We start from the raw sequence: 22,093 nt of genomic DNA, 5'->3' as shown, positions 1-22,093 counted from the left end.
ACTTTTAATTGAATAATTGATTTTTGTCTTTGCACTAAAAGTTGTAAGCAAAACCCAATGCAAAGTAATGATTTTTCTATTATAATTTTTATTTCTTTCCACAAAAAGGTGCAAAATAGATACCAGCCAACAATATTAGCATTTAATTAAAAACCTCCCCACATTCCCCAAAGTAGAAAAATGCCTGCAAGTATGATGGTGACACATGGTTAGTGTTATAAAGTTATTGTAAGCAATTTGCATTAGAGTCAAAGCATGCAGAAGGGTGTTAGAGGTTATGTTACATTCAAATGCAAGCTGGGAAGCATTGAGGTGTAGAGGCACATTATCTGCATTGCTTCATTCAAGAAAAAATATAACAGAATTGGAGCTCGGGTACCACGTTCAATTTGGGTCATTTGTCAGAGACGTTATTGCTGTCTTAGTGGAAAGTGTAGAGTATAATGTGTAAAATGTGCTCTTTAACTCTAAAAATGTTAATTTTACGGCACCTTCATTGAATCTGAGTGTTTTGGAGACCAAAGTTACAGAAAATAATAATTTATATTGCATCTTGGCAAAACAACTAAAGCGACAGCAAATGCAACTTATTACTTAAAAAGCGTAAATGATTGTTTCAAATTAGGGACAAAATGACATTATACAGTGTGTAGTATATAGTTTGTGCATTGGAAATTTTAGCACTGTATTGCAAAAAAAGTCTTTGAAAAAGAAAAAGATGCAGCATTGCACATTAAAACCAACAAAAACACTGCAAATGAACACAACATGTGCTTCAACTTCACTTTGAACACACCAAGAACAGTCGGAAGAAATGTACATTTTATACAGGTTTACAAGGCATGTTGCAGCATCACAATGCAGTACAGTCCTCCCTCGCTACATCGCGGTTGGAATATCGCCCCCCACTCTATCGCTTTTTTTTTTTAAATTATTAATTAATGATCGCTGTTTCGTGGTTGACTACGGCACATTATTGGTCAAAAATATTGAAATACAAGTTACATCTAGTATTCTTGCTACGAGGCGTCAGTAATGTTTCACATTCGCATGACATTACATTACATTATTGCCACACTGCATGGAGTCAGCAACGGCATGTCCGACATGATAGAGTGAAAAAAACTTCTCCTCATTCCGTGTGGAAGTGGTTAAGTTTTTGGTTAGAATTAATGAATTGGAGGCTAGCTAGTTAGCTCACTAGCATGCTATGCAGCCGTGGTCCCTGCAGTGATCCCGTAGCCTGCGCATTAGCAATGTGGTGTAAAGTGTAAGAATAATAGGAGTGTAAAGATGACTATAGGGGTGTTATTTCATGTCTACATAGATCTAATACACTTACCATGGTCAGATCTGAACCAATTAACAGCGATAAACGAGGGATGACTATATGTTGTGTTTTTGTCCTCATTCAGTACATTCATAGGAACTTCCTGTGTGCAGAAGACATTTGGTAAAGTAAGCATCTTGTATACGAAACTGATCCCTTTTGTGTGGTACCGAGTGCAGCGTTGCCTCAGCTACAAGTGATAAAAAGGAGCAGAGTAAACAGTCAGAAGTACTGGTTGCAGTACAATCTGTACCTTTATGTACCCCATAGGGCTTATTGGTGGACTCCATGGTAACTCCTTGTAACATTTCCCAAGGCCAACAAGGTACAGGTATGCTCCTGCGCTGTAAAAGTGTCAAGGGTACAAAACATTTAAGGGTACCACCCGAGTGACACACCTTTTTTACAAAAGTAAAACAGCAAATGTATATTAAATTTGAGTTTTAAATATATTTTTGCTGTCTGATGAAAAACCTGTAACTCTTATACTGTATTGTTAGATCTGTTCTGTCTGCTTAAACGTTATAAAATATTAAAAGAACACAAGGTTCATTTCCAACCTTAAGCAAAGCACTGAAGCAAGATCTGGTTTTGGTTCCTACATGGTTGATGCCCTTGTGTTATTATAAGAGGAAGAAAAAAAAAACAGTGTAAAAGCAAGCATTCAAACCTTGAGGCCCCTTTAAAATGAAGTTACACTTTTTACCGTTAGGTCCCAAAACGGTCACTCTCATAAAAGCGTGATAAAAATGGAACATAGGAATATTTTTTCCTACCGTCACCAAATCAAATTGTTTTTAAAGCTTCAGATATCACCAATGACATCAATTGTGGATATTTTTTTATGTTTTATACCATTTTTGTTAGAATAAGCTCACAGATCTTCTTTGATTTATTTGGTATTCGTGAGAAAATGTTATTAAAGTGATAGTTTGAATTTTTTGACATGAAGTTGTATGACATCACCATCTGCACTGCAGTGTATCAACAGTGACTTACCCCCCACTTTGTTCCGTGAGCGGAGTTCTGGTCGGATTTCGGTGAGGAGGAACGTAGTTCCGGTTAGTTGCTGGGGTCACGGAAGTAAAGAGTTTGGCTTCTCAAAACAATATGCGTTCAAAAGAGAAATACATTTGCACCACAAAAAAAGTCCCACCTCTCAGTCGCTCTGTGTTATTTCCTCTCCTTTCGTATCACTACTCGCTCTCGCCTGACCATTGTTGTGTATGTGTTCCACAGCGGAGGAAGACTGCTGCGACGCCTGAGTCTCCCGTCGCAGCAGTCTCCAACACACACTCACAACAACGAACAGGAGAGGGCGCGTAGTGATACGAACGGAGAGGAAATAACGCCGAGCGACTGAGGTCTGACGTTTTTGTTAGCAACGGTTTTGTGATGCATGCAGGATTGCAGTATATCAAGAATGTTGTTATAATGGGGGCGGACCAGAGGGTAAAGAGTGTAAGCATGGGTGTACCCCGCTGTGGGATAAATAAAGTACAAATACATTTCAAAGTAGAAAAAATAATAACTGAAACCAAATTATGGCCAAGTTTTAAACAATCAGCCTTAAAACCAAACGATCTATTGAGAATCAAAATATACTGTAAGCACCCTCCAGTGTTAAAATGCCTTTTTGTATCGTGGGCTTTAGGTCTGTGGTGGTGGCGTCCTGTGCTCAGGAGGTCTTGAGACCCTGCAGTTTCTACTCTCCTCCCTCCATCCGCCCTCTCTCCGCCCTTTCCCGTCTCCTTTCTCCTTATTCTTTCGGCACAGTTTCAAAGCACGGGAGATAAATACATCCAAGTCGAACAGACGCTCCTTCTGCTTGACGGGGAGTGACTCCCGGGACTCAGCCATGGAGGAGGATGAGGAGGAGAGAGGTTCTGGCTGAGAAGGAGGAAAGAGAGGAGAGGAAGCAGGGGACTCGCTGTGAGGTGACTGTGGAGGTAGAGGAGAGGTGGGAGTGATGGGTGGAAAGGGGCTGAGTCTGTCCTCGTCGTAGTCGGATGGGAAAGGATGCGGTTCAAGCTCTGAGTAGTGGAAGACTGGGGTCTGGAGGTCGGTAGGGGAGAGGGGGAGAGGTGGGGAGGAGGTGTAGCAGGAGGGTGATTGTGGCTCCAAAGATGGACTAGGTGAGTACAGACGAGACTGGGTGCTCTCCACCCAGTGGGAGATCTCCTGGAATAAATCCCCCGTTTCTGTTTGCACAACCTCCCTCACGTCCTCCACACTGCCACCGATGGGCTGGATGGACACCGGAGCGTTGCTGGTGGTGTTGCGCTTCCAGTGAGACAGATCCAGAATGAGCCTGGGTTCAGAGTAGTGCTGAGGCTTGCCCTCTCTCCAAGCGATTCTGTCCAGATACGACGGCGAGCCCACTTTGTAGTCGCACGAACGGCCGCAGTCCAAGTCCCCGAAGCCCAAACCACAGGCCCGGTCCAGGGAGGAGTGTGAGTGTTCCAGGAAGCGTTCAGCAGAGCTGCTGTGGGAATATTTACGTGGGTCCACCTTGACGGGATGGGAATAATTATTAGTTAGTGCATTAGTGCAAATAGGCTGGGTCCATCACAGTTACCAAATACGGTTCCTTTCCTGTGGTGACACTAAATAGTCACAGGGGATACCACAAATACGCTAACCAATATGATACCAGATACAATATTGTTAATATCGGTCATTTTAAATATTCTTATAATGTACAGTATTTTTCTCCCATCCTCTCGCTTCAAAATAATGATATTTTGTCTTGAGAAGTGATTGCAGTATCGATAATGGTGGTATCCACATATTAATATAGTATATAGTATTTAAAATGTATAATACATGCTATGCTCCCCCTATATCTAAACTGGTCAAAATATCAATATTTTGTCATGACGATGGATTACAGTATTGATGAGTATTGGCATATTGATAGTTCATGTACTGTATTTTGACATTTTTCTATAGTATGTATTCCATACTAATGACAAGTTACTCAGATTATTTATATATTGTCACAAGAATCGATCCCAGTGAAATAAGCGTGGTATCGGCCTATCAATATTTCATATAATTTAAAAGTCTTACAGTACACATTCCATACAATAAAATATGTTATCGCTGATGCAGCTCATCATTTTAAAATATTGTCTTTTCTGCACACACTATACCCCCTCCTCCAAGATAAAAAATATCCATGGTTGTGGTGGCATCCTCCGTCCATCCATTTTCTGTGCACCGCTTGTCCTCATGGTCGTATCTCATCTTATCTTATCTTAAATAACATAAAATACCAAAAGTAAAAATTGGATATCAGGTTACTGAAAATATTAATATGTTGTCATGAAAATCTATTTCAGTATGGGTGATGGTGGTGCTGGCATATCTTATCTTATCTTAATGTCTTAATGCCAAAAGTCATAATATGATATCGCTAATCCACTTAGTCATCTTCGGTTCATCCTTTTATGTCATGAGAATCAATTCCAATGCTGATAAAAAGAGGTATTCAAATATACTGTATATATTACCTCTATTCCTCTAATCACATAATCACACAATCAATATGATATCGCTGACACATATCATCATTTAAAATATTGTCTTTTCCACTCGTATTGCGTATTGATTGTACTGCAAAATATCAATATTTTGTCCTGAGAATTGATTCCAGTATTGGTAACGGTGGAATCAGCATACCGTAAAAACAATAAGATGTAATAAATAAAGTAATGGCTTCTACAGTATATGTACATTTGTCAAGGCACATCCTTACCTGGGCCTCTTCTAAAAGTGAGGCACAACTGGCTCTGGGGTCCCTTTGGACCTCCTCTTCCTCTGCCGTGTCTTCCACATCAGAGGTCACGTGACCCGAGGGCACGCATCGACATTTCCCTCCTGACTGCTGCCAGCACACATCTGTTGATAAACTGTTGAAACACAGAAGGGAACGCACGTTGATCGCATTGTTATTACGGGATTCCAGCGTTGTACGGCACCTGTCCCAGTGGATGCTGGAGGCCCGACTGAGGCTGTTGCTGAGGCTGTGCTCCATGATGAGGCTGTCCTCCAGCTCGTCCTCGATGTGGAAGGGATGCGACGAGACGGGCTCGTCGTCCGGACAGGAATACAAACGCAGGAAGGGATGGGACAGTGCCGCCTCGGCTGTCAGGCGATCCATGGGGTTAAAGGTCAGGATTTGTTCCAGGAAGTCCACAGCTGGGAGGACAGGAGGACAAATACCAGTTCTAGAATGGTAGGTATGGTATTATACTACAGTATAAAAGAGTACCAAATTAAAGGGATGCATACATTTTGGTACCACTTCACTATCGGGCTACCATTATGAACTTAGACTAGCAGCTTTTAAAGTTTAAAGCATGCTTACACAAGGACTTCAGGGAGGTGCAGCAGCTTGAGAAAAATCAAGAAAAGTTCATTATTCAAAGTTCATTATTAGAGAACGGCAACAATAATAATTTTTTCGGGGTGTGCCAGAATTAAATAAATATAAAGCTACCTGATTAGACTTTAAAATATGAATTAATACATTTGAATGAATTAAATTAAATGTGAATTCAATTATACTACTCATGAAGTTGTGAAATATATTGAAACAACTTATTGTGAAACAATATTTATTTCATGAACTTTTTAACTATTTAATGGCATTTGAAATTATTAGTTATTTAATTAAATGTTTCATTTAATTATTCAATCGTATTTTTATTTCATTAATGGCCATGCATTTCATGCTGCCCGACGCACGAGTCGATCAAAGTCACCCATTAAAGAGCTTAAACGGAGCTCATGAGAGATGCAGCAGCTTGAGAAAAAGCAGCAAAACGTCAGCAGGGCAAAATTGATTGATTTCATTTTAGAATTTTATTTTTATTTTTTAATGGTTGGGGTTTATTGTTTCAACACTGATAACACGATACAGTTATGGAGGATTTTTTTGTGGCAAAAAATATGAATGATATGATGTGAGAAGAAAAAAGGAAATTATTCATCTCATTTTTAGTGTTAAAAACATCTATCAATCATTTATTTGATATATATAATTTATGTTTATTTACTAGTATTTTGGAATGTTTACTGGCATTTTTATTTATTTATTTATTTAATTTTTACATTTCTTTATATTTTTTATTTATTACATGGCAATACTTCACTTTTGTCAAAGTCACGCACCAATAAGGCAGTGGGCGGGATCAGCGATGTGATTGGTTGAACGGCACATATACTAGGTATCTGCTCACCTTCAGCATCCACCTCAGGAAGCAGCTGAGAGAAGGGCTTCTTGACCTTCCAGCCATGATTAATATATGAAGGCATCACCTGAACGTGAAAACAGGAGGACAAAAACAAAAAAAAAAGTGTGGCTCAACGTGTTGTGGATATTTTCTTATTTGTATCACCTGTAGCAGATCCTGTCTGTCCTCGTCTCTGATCACTGGCACCGTGTCAAGGATGAGCTGCATCTGCTCCAACTCGTGAGCGCCTAGAAGGAAAACATGCACACAATTGAATGCAGTAAGATCACCACACCAGCAGATGGAGCTATGCCAAACGCCGCTGGTGTACAGTACGCACACATCCCTCTGGTAAATAATGACATGATTGCTCAGCTGCTTTGAGCTAAAGTGAAACTCAAACACGTCCAAGGGTGGCTGCGTGGCAGTTTCCTCCGTGGTGTATTATGTACAGCAGGCAGGTGGAGGTCAAATAAGCTTGGAGAGGAGGAACAAAATGCAGCTGACAAAGCCAGACTTTGTCTACAATCATTTGTTATTCTGCTCAGGCATTCACTGAGACTGCACTGACAACATCGGTGTCTTTTGATGAGGCGAGCAAGTCAACAGAAATATGGACACTGGACAATGTGATTATTATATTACAGCTTTTTTCTCTTAATAGTACAACTTTTTTTATTATTATTATGACTTTATTTTTCTTTACATTACAACATTACAATATTTTTTCATCATGATGTATCTTTTTTACTACTTTATTCTCAGAACTTTAATCTCGTCACATCCATCCATCCATCTTCTATGCCGCTTATCCTCATTAGGGTCGCGGGGGTATGCTGGAGCCTATCCCATCTGACTTTGGGCGAGAGGCGGGGCGGGGTACACCCTGGACTGGTCGCCAGCCAATGGCAGGGCACGTATAGACAAACAAGCATTCACACTCACATTCATACCTATGGACAATTTAGAGTCGCCAATTAAGCTAACATTCATGTTTTTGGAATGTGGGAGGAAACCGGACATCGTTAAATCGTTTAACAGTACGATTTTATTCTTATAAAACTGCAACTTATATACTGTATTAGATATATAATAGATATATTACAACATTTTTCTTGTACCATTTTATTGTAGAGTTGCAACTTCATTCTGATAAAATTACCCCTGTGTTATCATAACATAACAAATGTGTTCTTGTAATATCACAAATGTATTCCTTTAACATTACGATTTTACCTACGTCAAATTGTGACCTTTTTCACAATATACTACGACTTTTTTTCATGTATTACCATTTAATTCTCGCAACATTACAACTTTTTTGATCCTAAGTTTACACCCAATATTACACATTTATTCCTATAACCGTACGACATTTTCCTCTAAGTTTAACATTACAACTTTATTGTTGAAATGTAACAATTTTCTATAACTTTTTTGTCATTATGTTACAAATATTTTCTTTTCGACATGGTTACACTATAGACAGGTAGAATGACGCCAGGGTTTCCGCTACTGGTAATTGATCGTGGCCGTGTGCCACTACAAAATAAAAGCTGCCACACCTTAAAAATGAGGTGTTTTTTTTTAAACTCGAAAACAGTTGTTAAGTAATATGTTGTAAGAATGGATATATATGCTATATACTGCTCGTTTCTGTCCCACGGGCGAGCTATGAGCTACGATTATCATCACAACGTACTTTTTGAAAGTGTCACTTAACAATCTTGCTTTCTTGTTATCATTGTAATACTTATGGCTTGTCTTCAAAAACTAGTTGTGTGTCAAAGTTGTGCAACAGAAGCACGCAGTGTGTACAGCTTTAGGGTCTCCAACAGGTAGCTCACCAGCTGATGTTGAGTAGTTCACCAAAGAATATTTGCTTCACCTCTTGGGTATTTTTGTAAGTGTTCTTTTCAAACACGACACTTGTATTTAATGACAAATGAGCACAGTGAGCGGAGATGTGCTTTTGTAAATAAAGAGCATTTTAAATGCTGGCAGTGCTATCAGCAACCTTGCCATTAAATGAACAATTTGACAATGTTCTCAGTTCGTGTTCTGCCAGTTGTTGAAAAAAGTTAAATCAATAGGTTAATGAATAAATAAGTCATAACAAATTGCCGACGCAGTAGTGGCACGACACAGCGGCGGCAGTAAACAAGTAAACAAGCAGGCCACCACCACAGCTTCAAAAAATCCGAGGGGAAACCCTGGACGCACGCCTTACAGTATATAGAACATGTAGGATGTGTTGCTGTTACCTGCAAAGAGCATGCGCCCTGTGAGCATTTCTGCCAGGATGCATCCTGCGGCCCACATGTCTATCGCCTTTGTGTAGTTGTTGGGGGACAGCAGCAGACGAGGAGAACAGTACCACTTAGTGACCAGACCCTCGGACAGATAGCCCTGAGGAAAGAGGGGATGAGATTATAGATATGCTGCATATAGACATGCAAGGTTTACAGTCTATTTTTCTTGGTTCGTCACCATTTGTCATCATCATTCACACTAATTATTTACTTTGAACTCTTAAAAGCATGTGTGGTTTTAAAAGCGCACTCCTCTTCCTGCTCGGTTATTTCTTCCCTTGTCCCCTCCAGCCAATTACTGCCTTTATCTTGTACTTGTGGTATTTGCTGGGCTAAGACTTCCACGTGCGACAGCGAGGGACTCAGGAGGGCCCAGGTGACTTGTCTTTTAATCCCAGCGTGAGAAATTGCTTTTTCACACCAGGTAAAACTATCTCCATCTGGTCCATGGCAACAGCAGTCACTGCATCCAAAATAAGGCCACAACATTAGGCACAGCAATGCTACACCACAATACTGCTGCCACTGTAATGCAGTGCAGTTGTACACCACAATACCACAATAATAAACATATTAAACGACTGTTATGTAATAAAACTCAATTTAAAGTGACAGGATAAGTGTTGTATGGATTTTACAACTGAATTAAATGAAAAATAAAAAAAATTCTGATTAAATCATTGCTCATAATTAGCAATATAGTTATAGTGTAGTATAAATAATAGTATTGTGCGTATATTGTTATAGTAATGGTTTATTTCGAACATGCTTCATCAAGAAGTGGCATTGAAGTACATCACATATTTAGACTTGCACAATTCAACACATGTCCATGTGCAATGTCCAAAAAGGAGTAGCAAGTCATATTAAAGTTAAAAATAAAAGTAATTTATATACTGTATACTGCTACATCATTATTAGAAATACTTTAACATGTCAAACAAAATAAAATTAGTATTTATTCTGATAATAGACATAAAATGAATGATTTTTAGGGGGGGACGTGATAAAAGTGATTTACTATAACAACATAAAAAAAATGTATTGTCAAATTACTGTTCTGACGAATAAAACACTACACAGTACAATATAGATTATACTTCTAGATCATCATTAAAAATATAGTAATAAGTATCACAAAAGTGATACCAGAATAGCAGATATGGCTAAATATGGTAAATAAAATACATCATATGAAATCAAATCAAATCAAATCAGTAATTATGCTGATTATACGCGCCTCCAGCCTAAACCTGGGACATTATCAGGGGTAGTGCTATCTGATGCAGACACTGTTTCAGTGTCAACAATCCCCCAGCGATACTGTAACACAAGTTGACCACAGTGTGTGTGTGTGTGCGTGTGTGCGTGTGCGTGCGTGCATGTGGAGAACCCTGGTGAAAGGTGATCGTTGTCAGGCAGCACATCAGCTGGGTGCACACACACGGCGTGGGAGATAACAAATGATGAGGGGGACAAAAAGGGTTTGAGAGAAAGAGAGGGACGTGATGATTTAGACTAACATGACTTGTGGCAAACATTTACACATTGTATTTACTTTGTGTGCGCGTTCACCCACTGCAGTGCTAGCTCTGCCCGGAAATGATTCATGAGGAAGAGAGCAAGGAAAGGTTGAACAATACAAAAGAACAATAGAACTGCTCCTTGCCGTGTCTTTTAGCTTCACCTTGTGAGAATAGTGAGGGTCGACTATCCTGGCCAGGCCGAAGTCTCCGATCTTGAGCAGCAGTTGGTCGGTGTTGATGAATATGTTGGCGGGCTTCAGGTCTCTGTGCAGCACGTTGGATGAGTGGATGAACTTGAGCCCCCTCAGCAGCTGGTAGAACAGCAGAGTAGCGTGGCCTGTCAAACCACAAGTTCATATTACCAAGCAGCACACTTCAGTACAGCACCTCATATGTTTGGTTTTCCACTGGCAAAAGTTGCAAAGGGTACCGCTTTTTTTGGCACCCTCTTCTGGGGTGCCAGCTGTAGCAGTAGTTTGCTATCTAAAGGGTGCTGCTAGACAACCTGACAATGTGGGAACACAAAAGGTGTCATTTTCAAGAATGAAAGTACTAAAACCTGCCCTGTTGCACCAGCAAGCCTCTTCTACCCTTCGCAGCTGGCATATGGCGGCTTTTTCCCGACTTTCTTCCGTGTCACTGTTCTGTATGAACAGCACCAGCAAAGGTGAGATGACGCTGAGCCAGTCATTTCTCACCTTTGAAGGAAATGTCAGAGCTGGACACTACCTGTGTGGAAGGGTATTTTGCACAATTGCAGGACAGGGGATGCGTAGTTAAACACCTGCCCCTGTGTGAAAGCACACAGTTGTTGCAATGTCATGCTTTGCTGCTGTGTGTATGAAAGGCACAATAAAAATGACGTTGCTATGCCTGATTGTTGCTATGTGGCTATTCTGTGGGGTCTCTGTGTGAAAGAAGAAAAAGAAACAGACCCAGCAATTTTCTGCCTGAGGTAGTAGCTGTGTGAAAGGGTATACCGCAATGCCGGGATTGGGACGTCTACTTCAACACTTGACACTAAGTCCTCAACACTCTGTTGTGTTGAAATTGTTGCTGTCCATCAAGTACTTTATATGTCACACCAGACGCCGACATCATCTTATCTGATTGCACGATGCCGTGTCGCTGTGTGTAAGCAAAACATCTAGATTTGTTGGGATCTGTATAAAAGGCACAAGCGAATATAAGACTGCTCTACTGTAACACTTTAGTAACAGCTATTTTATGGGATCTCTGTGCAAACAATGAAGTCAAAGCGGCTATTTACAACATTAGAAGGTAGCATAAAAACAGTCAACTGCCTGTGTGCAAGGGTATTCCGCATTGCCAAACATCTGACACTCACTTCTCCCTCACTGTTGTATTGAAAGTAGGGCTTTCAATCGTGATTAATTGCTTTTTTGTCCATAGTTAACTCATAATTAATCTCATTTAATCACAGAAAGAAGTAAGTTTTTATCTATAATGCGTAGGGATGTAATTCTCTTTGTGGGAAACAATTCGATACGCAACTACAACAATAACAATATAAAATTTGATGTAAAGGGATATACATTTTGGCAATATGGGCCATTATTGTTACATGTTGGCCACACGGTCAGGAGATCAAGAAGATCTGCGTTCGAATCTCCGTTCGGCATCTCTATGTGGAGTTTGCATGTTCTCCGGTTTCTCCGGTTTCCTCCCACATTCCAACCACATGCATGTTAGGTTCATTGGCAACTCTAAATTGTCCATAGGTGAATGTGAGTGTGAATGGTTGTTTGTCAATATGTGCCCCGTGATTGGCTGGCAACCAGTCCAGGGTGTACCCCGCCTCTCGCCCGAAGTCAGCTGGGATAGGCTCCAGCATACGCGCAACCCTAGTGAGGATAAGCGGCATAGGAGATGGATGGATGGGCCATTATTTTATTGAAAAAATAAGATACAATTAGAAATCCCACAGTTTTTTGGACGTTTAATGTGAGCTGCGAATTGGCCCGCTTTGTTTGACGGTCCTTGAATGCACCTTCTAACCTTCTCCCAAGCACAGACTACTATACTGTATTATTCCCGTTTTTCTTTCACCTCATATTTGGTTCCAAATGCTGATACTATACTAAGATTTGATGACCTTATTGAGTGCTAATGTGCATATTTGTGGTACACAACCTCTCTAAAAGACAAGTCCAGGTTCGTACTGGTGGATGGTAGCTCAGTATTCATTGCACCCTTTTCATGTCCTTTGATGTTGTTCCTGTCATAGTTTTACATAATAAATTCTAAATAAGATCAATTAGATCGCTACAATGTACAAAAATCTTTCCCGGTGCTATTTTGCAGCCATTTTCGACTTCAGCCATGGTCGTCCAATTGACAGCCCGTAAACAGGAGCTCGTAACCCAAATTTTAACTCGCAGTTCAAAGCAAAAGTCAGCCACGAGAGGGCTCGCATCTATAAAAAAACACTCGTTAGTTGGGACATGCCAAGGTACCGCTGCATGAATGGCAATAAAACAATACCCGCAGGCGCCGTAATCCGTCCGTGATAACTGAAATCACAGCGAGAGTAGATACAAATACCTTTGGTCTTGTTGCAAGAGCCATATGCCAGGGCTTTGAAGCTAAATATACCGATCATTCTGGTCAAACAGGACGTGCGCACGTTAAAGGCACGTCAAAAAACAAAGTGCCGTTAAAGGAAACTTCCGTTAACGCGTTAACTTTGACAGGCCTAGCTGAAAGCAATTGTTGTTATTGTTATTGTGATTTCAATGTGAACATGCACACAGTTGCAGCAATGACCTGGGTTCCGTGGAAGAGGTAAAGGTGGATAAATAGTCTGTTACTGCTCTAATGCGGCTATTTTGTGTGAAAGTCTCCTCGGCTATTTTCCACCTACAAAGGTTGTATCAAAACTCAAGGCCGCCTGAGGCTGAAATCTATCTGATTACGGGACGTCATGTTGTGAAAACGCACAAATTGCAGCAACGTTGTTTTTTGCATGGTTCTGTGTAAAAGGTTCAACCAACGGTTCTACGATTAACATTGGCTATTTCCGCCTTCGTAGGTAGTGTCAAATCGGGACACTGCCTGTGTACAAGGGTAACCGCAATGCCGGGACAAGGGGTGTGTGGTTAAACGCCTGATGCTCCATCAAATTACGACAACCTATCAGTGTAATGAATCTGAGTACCTGTAGATAGCGCTCCTTGCTCCAGCAGTCGAGCCAAATCCGTCTCCATGCACTCCTGGATCACATACAGGGCTCCGAGCTGGGCCGGATCCTTCGCCGGGGGTCTTCCGTAGGGGGACAGAACCTCATGGACCTGGACTACATTCTCATGGCGGAGTCGGCGGGTGATTTTGACCTCCCTCAGGGCGTGCTTCACCGTCACAGCATCCCGCATCAGTAGCTTCTTAATGGCCACGCGTCGTCCCGTACGCTGGTCCAAGGCCGACAGGACCAGCCCGGTGCCTCCGACGCCGAGAGGTCGGAGGTCAACAAAGTGGGCGCTGAGGTCAAAGCCGTGGAGGAAGTGAGGGGCGTCTTGTCTGGCCATGGTTGCTTCGTGGCTAGCGGTACTTGGATTAGATGTCGTCTTGCTGGTGGATGCGAACATATGCAGACGTGTTTCTTCGTTGTCCGTTAAGGAAGTAGGGAAGGACGAAGTGGGCGGAGTCCTGCACCATATAAGACTCAATGATACTCTCTTCCTCTTCATCCATGGCAGCAAAGCTCTAGCTAGTGACCTCCATAGACAACCAATGGTGCAGCATCCATAATGTGCTTTAATCCCTTTGCCAATCTGCTTCCTGTTGCTTATACGCTTAGAAGGGAGGGGTTCCGCATCCCACTATGAGTTGCGTCACTCAGGCCGGCACATCTGCTGCTGCTGCAGGAGGAGAGACGGGGGGAGAAAAAAGGAGGGCAGGGTGTTGGCAAAGGAAGGTAGATGAAAGTCACACAGCTAAAGAGTCTCAATTACAGCAGAGTTACTGTCACATTGTAACAAATAGCTGACAAAGTTCATCTACTTTAATGTGACGCTTTGCTCTGAGCTGGTGCCAAATTATAGTCACTGATGCCACACTCGCCAGCCACAAAATTAGGTACACATGCAAAATATTGGGAGAGCCAATACAGGAGCTGCAGCACAAAGATTATGCCTCCATAGAAATAAAACACGATCAAACAAAATAAAACAATAAAAATCTAATTAAAAAAATTAAATAAGAAAAATAAAATTAAAGATGGAAGTGAAATGAAAATGTAAAAAACTCAGAAATTTTTAAAAAGAAAAATTTGAAATCTACCACTGAAAACAATTATTTAAAAAAATAGCAATCGTTTAGCCATTTCTAATCCATACGTATTTATTATATTATATGGAAACATAAGAATCTAAAATATGATTTATAATCATATAAAATTACTAATTATCAAAACAACAATGATCCAAATCTAATTCATGCACTACACTTAAAAAACAAAAAATAAATCTACAAATAGAAAATAAAAATATCAAATATTAAAAATAATTATAATATATAAACTTTGATTAATTTAAAGACATTTTTAATTAAAATATGATAACAAAATATAAATATCTATTAAAAAATTATTCTTATTACAAATCTAACCCACACTTCTGTACGTAAACCTGCACAATATAACGACAATCAGTACAACAGCTGTATCAAACATTGTCACAGACAGCAATACAGTCATCCCTCGCTATATCGCGGTTAAAAAATAATCTCATTCAATCCCAGCCATTTTTCAAAAGACAACTCCTTCAGTAGCGGCCATTTTAGACGATACTGACTGATCTTTCAAGGCACACAGAATGAAGTGTTCTATGGCTATAGAAACATGGAACCTACCAAAAGAATGTCTTTCATCAGAAAAAAACATTTGTTTTCTATCTTTTTCCGTTCTTTAGTAATCAGCAGTAGAACATAGGTACGTTTCAGGAAAATATCAGTTGCCGACTAGAAAAGGGAGCAAAAGATACATTTCAAGCATAACTTTCACTTTGACACAAATAGTTTTTGCTTTTGTGGCAGCTCAAATATCTAAACAACTCCACCAACATAAACAAGACAAAAACGGTTGTTTTTTTTTACATCAAAATAACTATTTATAAATATAACAGCATGAATTATTTACAATTTCCACATTTGGAACTGAACTATGTGAGCTACCTTCCTTTTCCTGCTGACATGCCATGGCTGAGACTGAGTGGGGAAAAAAGGTTCTCCTCTCATTCCGTGTCGGAAGTGGTCAGTTTTGGCTTCTTTGTCCTTCTTTCCCACTCCGTTTGTAACACTTGAAGTTTAGAATAAGTAAATTGGAGAGGCTGACTACTTAGCTCGGTAGCTTGCTATGCTAACGGCGGCCGTCTCTTATGCCCCTGCAGTGATACCGTAGCCTGCGCAATATGATGTAAACAAAGGATAATAGGAGTTTAAAAGTGACTTTTGGGGTGTTATTTAATGTCTACAGGACTCTAATAATATTAATACTTGTGTTTAGAAAGCAAGAAACAGGTTTTCTGTGCTTTAACTACAAAAATATTCCGTTTGTTAATATTGAATCTTACATTGCGAAAATTCACATGACGGTCGAGTCTGGGACCAATCAGCAGCGTTAAACGAAGGATGACTGTATATTTATTATTGTGGTTGTAGTCTGCAGTGTAGTCTTTTTTGCTTCATAGTTTGACCAGGGGTGTCCAAACTATTTTTAATTTGTTTTTAAAAATCAACCCTAACAAAATATTTAATATAATGTATATATACTGTATATTTACACAGATAAAATATATTTATTCATTTAATCAGTGATAATAATATTATTTTGAACTGTTTCTCCTTACATTACTTTTTCACAGTTTTTTTATTTTACAAATACATCAACATTCTACGTTTTTTTCTCATACTATGACTTATTCTCTTAATATTTTGACTTTATTATCATAACAATATAGCATTTACCCAACCGAATTTTCCTAAAATTTCAACTTAATTCTTTTTGTGGTTGTTTTTGCTGTTGTTTTTTATATTTTAATGTTCAATCGTATTTTTAGAATGTGCCGAGGGCCAGTAAAAAAAGCAGTCGCGGGGCCGTAAATGGCCTCCGGGCCACTAAACTGCCAACATACTGTATTGATAAATGACAAGATGAGAATTTCTTGCATCTCAGTAACGGGAGACAAAGTTAAACTGATCCAGTCACCCCGACATCACAACTTCACACGTTCATGTTTGTGCACACCTCACAGTCTGCAAAGAGGGCAAAGTGAGTCGTGAGAGCGAGAAGGAAGGAGCTGCTTACACTGGTGCTGGGTGGGAGGTGCAGATCTGGACTTACTTTATAAATAATGCATCACCACTGGAGACGACGCTTTGTGTGTGTGTGTGTGTGTGTGTGTGCTTGAACACACTCTCTGCTATTCTGCACCTTATGCAACAAAATACAGTACAGTCTTCAGTAGAATCATCATTACATATCGTAGGATGCAGTTCAAAAACATTAAAAAATGTGATGCTGACCATAGAACAGGACATGTATGACCACGTATAGCAGGAACGACAAGGTCTGGTGATAAGTTGAGTCACCTTGAGTCACCAGTCAGTCATTCATGCGGGTTATTAACTTAGTTAAACTTATTTTTACACTTGGACGACACGAGTTAGGAACATCAACAGGCGCAAACAATGAATGCCAGGTGGCAGCTTGACCCTGGAACAGACTATTCATAGTTTGCAAAGGATTACTTTGGTCTTTTACTTTTTTATCTGGATGTTGTTGTGGTATGATTATTGCTCATTTTGGGACGAAACTGAGAGGGTGGTAGCGACCCACGCCTCATTTTTAATCACTCTGGACATTTTCTGTTGGGACATTTTTACAACTTTTGTTCATATGTAACTGGAGTGTACATTGCAGTTTGAACATTCTATCCCGGTTTTTCAAAACTTAATTAATGAATAAATGACTACTGTTTTGTGGTTGACTATGGCCTATTGTCAAAAATATTGAAAGACAAGTCATATGTAGTACTCTGTTCACAATGCAGTATCCCCTACGGGAATGTTGTCTTGAATTATGAACAAATCCTGGAACACATTGCGTTGGACCTTAGAGGTTCTAGTGTATTTGCAGGTGTCAGCACACTGGCTTAATGCAGCAGCTGCCAGTGTGTGTGTGTGTGTGTGTGTGTGTTCCCAAAAAACGCTAGAATAAGAGGTAAAAGAAAAAGTGCGCTAATACTATAAAGTGCATTGACGTATCTAACAATAAGTGCTTATGTGGTCTTTGTGGCTACTAAATACATTCACAAATGGGAGAATAAGGGAAAAAACAGCATCAGACTCACCGGAGCATCACGGCAGCCCGCCGTCTGCAGACAAAAGATCCAGGGAAAAGATAATAAAGACAAGATCCCACTTCTCCTAGCGAACAGAAGTACAATCAAACAAAGCGTTTTTAGATCTCGATTTGTGTATGTGAAGCAGAGGTGATACCGTAGGAGGTGGGAGGGCTGGCAGCCAGCAGAGGGTCGGCGCTGGAGTCGATCCGCTGTATGAGATAAGGCAGCCCGATCTGCTATGGAGCCGAGACAGCCCGCTGTGTGGCCGCCCTGAGGAGCGCAGAGAAGTGGGGAGGGGAAGGGAGGGAGGAGAGGAGAGAGCGCGAGCTGCGCACACACACACGCACGGGCGCGCGCGCACACGCACACAGCAGCTGATGAAGTACCCGTCTCACATCTCATCTTTTCCCACAATTCCATCTGCTCAGTGTGGGAGTCCCAGCAGCATCATCGGCATCAGCTGCAGGCTGACCTCACCTAAACCGCCTCCTTCACTGAAACGCCTCTAAACCTGCTCAGGTTCACTGAGCACACACTAAACACTCACTGAGCACACAATAAACACTATCACATTAACATCCTCACCTTGAAAAGACACGTGAAAAGTGATAATTAAGTGAGGATTTGTATCAGAATCGTTACCAAAATCTTCGCACCTTAATTCAACGGTTAGTGTCAAGAAAAATAGCAACGACAGAAAAAAAATAAATGTAAATATTAATAGATGTTGCAGGTGTGTGTGTGTGTGTTGTCTGCACGTGTTGTTGCTAAGAGATGAAAGGTTTACAAAAGGAATGTGTTCCACAGGAAATTGAAATATTTTTGGGTATATAGCTGGGGTATCAAAAACATTTTCCACATGCCACAAAAACACCCAAGATCAAATATTGCTACATTTTTCGACTAAAATAATGGCACACATGGAGAGTCTTTATTCTAATGTCATTAATGTTGGTAATTGTGTCAGTGCTTGGATCAGAGATATTACAAATCCATCAGTCATTGTTTTTGGAACACACAAAAAGAATGTCAGCAGGCTCTGAATGAATGAAAAATTGCTTTTTGTCCGGACTTGCACTTGAATGTATTTAGCATATGGGCCATCTTTCCATCTTTCAGTTTCATGGAAATGAGTTGAGTATCCATCCGTCCATTTTCTATGCCGCTTATCGTAATTTCGGTCGCCTATCCCAGCTGACTTCGGGCGAGAGGCGGGGTACACCCTGGACTGGTCGCCAGCCAATCGCAGGGCACATATAGACAACCATTCACACTCACATTCATACCTATGGACAATTTAAGTCGCCAATTAACCTAACATGCATGTTTTTGGAATGTGGGAGGAAAACGGCATGCACGGGGAGAACATGCAAACTCCACACAGAGATGCCCAAGGGAGAATCGAACCCAGGTCTTCCCGCTCTCCCGACTGTGTGGCCAACATGCTAACCACTAGGCCCTGCAGGTATGCTGGAGCCTATCCCAGCTGACTTCAGGCGAGAGGCGGGTGGTATATGAGCATGAACTGTGGTCTTTACGCCTTTTTTTCTTAATCTGTCAATTGTCTTCCCATAATATTTAGACTTTTCCATTTTATGCTTTTCTCCCACCCAATTTTCAAAACATTTCTTAAATTTGCTTTTTCCCATATTACAACTTTAATAACATTATTCCGTGAATACAACTCAGTGCGACTAATGAAATTTTTCCGCACAATACAAGTTTATTCCTCTAAAATCGTGACTCTCGATAGAATGACGCTTATCTTTATTTTTATTCTTGTAAAATTACCTGTTTTTTCATTTCTGCCATTTTTTTGGCGTAATTCTGACTTTATTCTCGCAACACAACTTTTTTCGCAACATAATTTCCCAAACTGACAACTTTGTTTTTGTTTTCATATGACAACTTTAATTCTTTCTCGTAATTAGATTCTGGTAACACAACTTTTTGCAACCTAGTTTTGCAAAAATGACAACTTTGTTCTGTCCATCCATCCATCTTCATGCCACTTGTCCTCACTAGGTACGTTGGAGCCTATCCCAGCTGACTTCGGGCAAGGGTGGGCAGGGTACACCCTCACCAGCCAATCGCAGGGCACATACAACCATTCACTCACATTCATACCTATGGACAATTTAATTAACCTAACATGAATGTTTTTGGTATGTGGAGGAAACCGGAGTACCCGGAGAAAACCCACCCACGCACGCACGGGGAGAACATGCAAACTCCAGATTCAACTGCCAGTGTGGCCAACATGCTAACCACTAGGCCAGTGTGCTGCCTCATTGTTTGAAATATAGTACGGTATGTTTGCTAATATTTTCATAGAATGACTTACTTTTTCTTGTTAAATTACCTTGTTCCCTTAATATTTTGTCTTTATTCTTGTAGAATTACTGATTTACTGATTACTGTTTTAGCCTAACAAACACACCAACTCATGTTATGTGGTCTATGCCTAATAAAACCCTAACTAAAAGGTGTGAAGAGCACGGATCATGGCTGAAGAACTGCCATGTTCTGTGTTGCACGACCTCCATACAGTATACCACATATACAGGGTCAGGCAAAATGATCTGACACATTTGTAGGTTAAATAAAAGGCAAATAAAGTGTTTTCCAGTACATATGCCATTCTGTTTCAGTCAAATGGGATCCATTATTGTCCACACTCTCAATGCAGATCCAGTAGCTCTGAAGTTGGAAACCCATAACAAGATCGTGTTTCGAGCTGGTACGGGATCATGCCTACCAAGATTGAAGTGCAAACGGAACGCTCGTGTTGGTTAGATTCGTTTTGATAAACGTGTCCACAATGAAAGAGCGATGCTCACCAGTCCATTCATGGCAGCAACTGAAAAACAATGGCATTATAAACAAAGCAAAATGGCATGTGAAAAAAATGGCATATGTACTTTTCAAAAGTAACACTTTTCTTTGCCCTTTACAAATGTGTCAAGATCATTTTGCCTGACCCTGTATAACAGGCAGTAATGGAGGTACCGTATATGGGAGCAGGTGAGTAGGCAGGCAGATGTGTGGACTATGTAGCAGACACACAAACACGCCTCAGGTGCAACACACACACAGCATGAGAAAAAGATGTGAGGCAGTCACAAAAATAGACATGAGAGCAGAGGGAATTTAAGTTGTCAGTTTGGGAAAGAGGTTGCAATGTCAATACAGCCTGGTGCAAAAGTCCATCCATCCATCCTCTTTGCCACTTATCCTCACTAGGGTTGCGGGTATGCTGGAGCCTATCCCAGCTGACTTCGGGAGAGAGGCGGAGTACACCCTGGACTGGTCGCCCGTCAATCGCAGGGCACATATAGACAACCAACCACACCGACATTCATACCTATGGACAATTTAGTCTCCAATTAACCTAAAAAGCATGTTTTTGGAATGTGGGAGGTAACCACGCGGAGAAAACCCACGCACACACGGGGATAATGTGCAAACCCCCCACAGAGATGTCAACGAAGATTAGAACCCAGATCTTCTGTGTGGCCAACATGCTAACCACTCGGCTGGCAATTATGCTGGAGGCTGTCCCAGCTGACTTCAGGCGAGAGGCGGGGTGCACTCTGGACTGATCCTGGTGCAAACGTGTCAAGCAGAAACAGATAAAAAGAATAAAGGCAAACTGACATAAATGTGTAATCTTTTTCATTTTATCATTTTCATCCATGAATGGTAATTTAATGTCATATTAAAACGTAAATGAAAATTTTAAATAAGTGGTTAAACACGTGTTAACGATGCCTTCCAATCTTGCGACTCAATTGCATCCCTCTTAGGCTATTGGTGGTACTGCAGCTAATCGGGCTTTTTTTGTACACTCCCCAAATTAAAAAAATAACTCAGCGCTTAATTGTTCCATAACGGACCGCGATAAGCGAATATCCACGAGAATGATTGAATATAAATAGTGACATGTAGACATGAAATATCCCTAGAGTGATCTTTACACTCCCATTTCTTTTACAACACATTGCTCAGCTATAATGCACAGGCTACGGATCGCTGCAGGGACACAAGAGACAGCCGCCGCTAGCATATAGCAAGGTACTGAACTAACTAGTCTGTCCAATTTACTTTCATCTTAAAAAAGGGTTTCAGAGTGGGGAAGTGGGACAAAATAAGAAGCCAAAACCTTGCTACCTTGTACACGGAATGGGAGGACAACTATGTCTACACGCAGGAGGACTACACGCAGTTTGAAGGTAATCTAATCTAATGATAAATCTCATCTATGTAACATTACTGACGCCTAGTGGCCATAATACTACATATCACTTGTCTTTCAATAGTTTTG

General features: G+C 40.6%; 1 protein-coding gene across 7 annotated transcripts; it reads right to left on the bottom strand.

The window, feature by feature from the left end:
• Window positions 1–82: 82 nt before the first annotated feature.
• On the bottom strand, window positions 83–22,012 carry mapk4 (mitogen-activated protein kinase 4). Of its 7 annotated transcripts, XM_054773605.1 has the most exons (10): window positions 17,924–22,012; window positions 17,776–17,851; window positions 13,587–14,286; window positions 10,570–10,745; window positions 8,835–8,979; window positions 6,736–6,818; window positions 6,577–6,655; window positions 5,314–5,533; window positions 5,091–5,244; window positions 83–3,841 (listed from the first exon to the last, which is right to left on the bottom strand). In XM_054773605.1, the coding sequence occupies exons 3-10, from the start codon at window positions 14,113–14,115 to the stop codon at window positions 2,981–2,983; spliced, it is 2,247 nt and encodes a 748-aa protein (XP_054629580.1). In that variant the 5' UTR covers window positions 14,116–14,286; window positions 17,776–17,851; window positions 17,924–22,012; the 3' UTR covers window positions 83–2,980. The 7 variants fall into 7 exon arrangements, with proteins under 7 accessions (XP_054629580.1, XP_054629575.1, XP_054629578.1 ...); XM_054773600.1 differs by having other exon boundaries at window positions 5,091–5,533; XM_054773603.1 differs by having other exon boundaries at window positions 5,091–5,533; window positions 13,587–14,283.
• Window positions 22,013–22,093: the final 81 nt, after the last annotated feature.

Source organism: Dunckerocampus dactyliophorus, chromosome 4 (genome assembly GCF_027744805.1).
Source record: "Dunckerocampus dactyliophorus isolate RoL2022-P2 chromosome 4, RoL_Ddac_1.1, whole genome shotgun sequence".
In the NCBI taxonomy this organism is placed as follows: domain Eukaryota; kingdom Metazoa; phylum Chordata; class Actinopteri; order Syngnathiformes; family Syngnathidae; genus Dunckerocampus; species Dunckerocampus dactyliophorus.
This window is presented reverse-complemented; position numbering and strand designations above follow the sequence as displayed.

Bases quoted from the DNA above. Each gene is read 5' to 3' on its own strand.
- mapk4 (XM_054773600.1), bottom strand. From the start codon at position 14,115: ATGAAGAGGAAGAGAGTATCATTGAGTCTTATATGGTGCAGGACTCCG. The intron at 6,819-8,834 runs GTAACAGCAACA...TTTTCCTTCTAG, and splicing joins AGGGCGCATGCTCTTTGCAG to GCGCTCACGAGTTGGAGCAG. The intron at 5,534-6,576 runs GTGAGCAGATAC...CTGTCCTCCCAG, and splicing joins TCCTGAGGTGGATGCTGAAG to CTGTGGACTTCCTGGAACAA.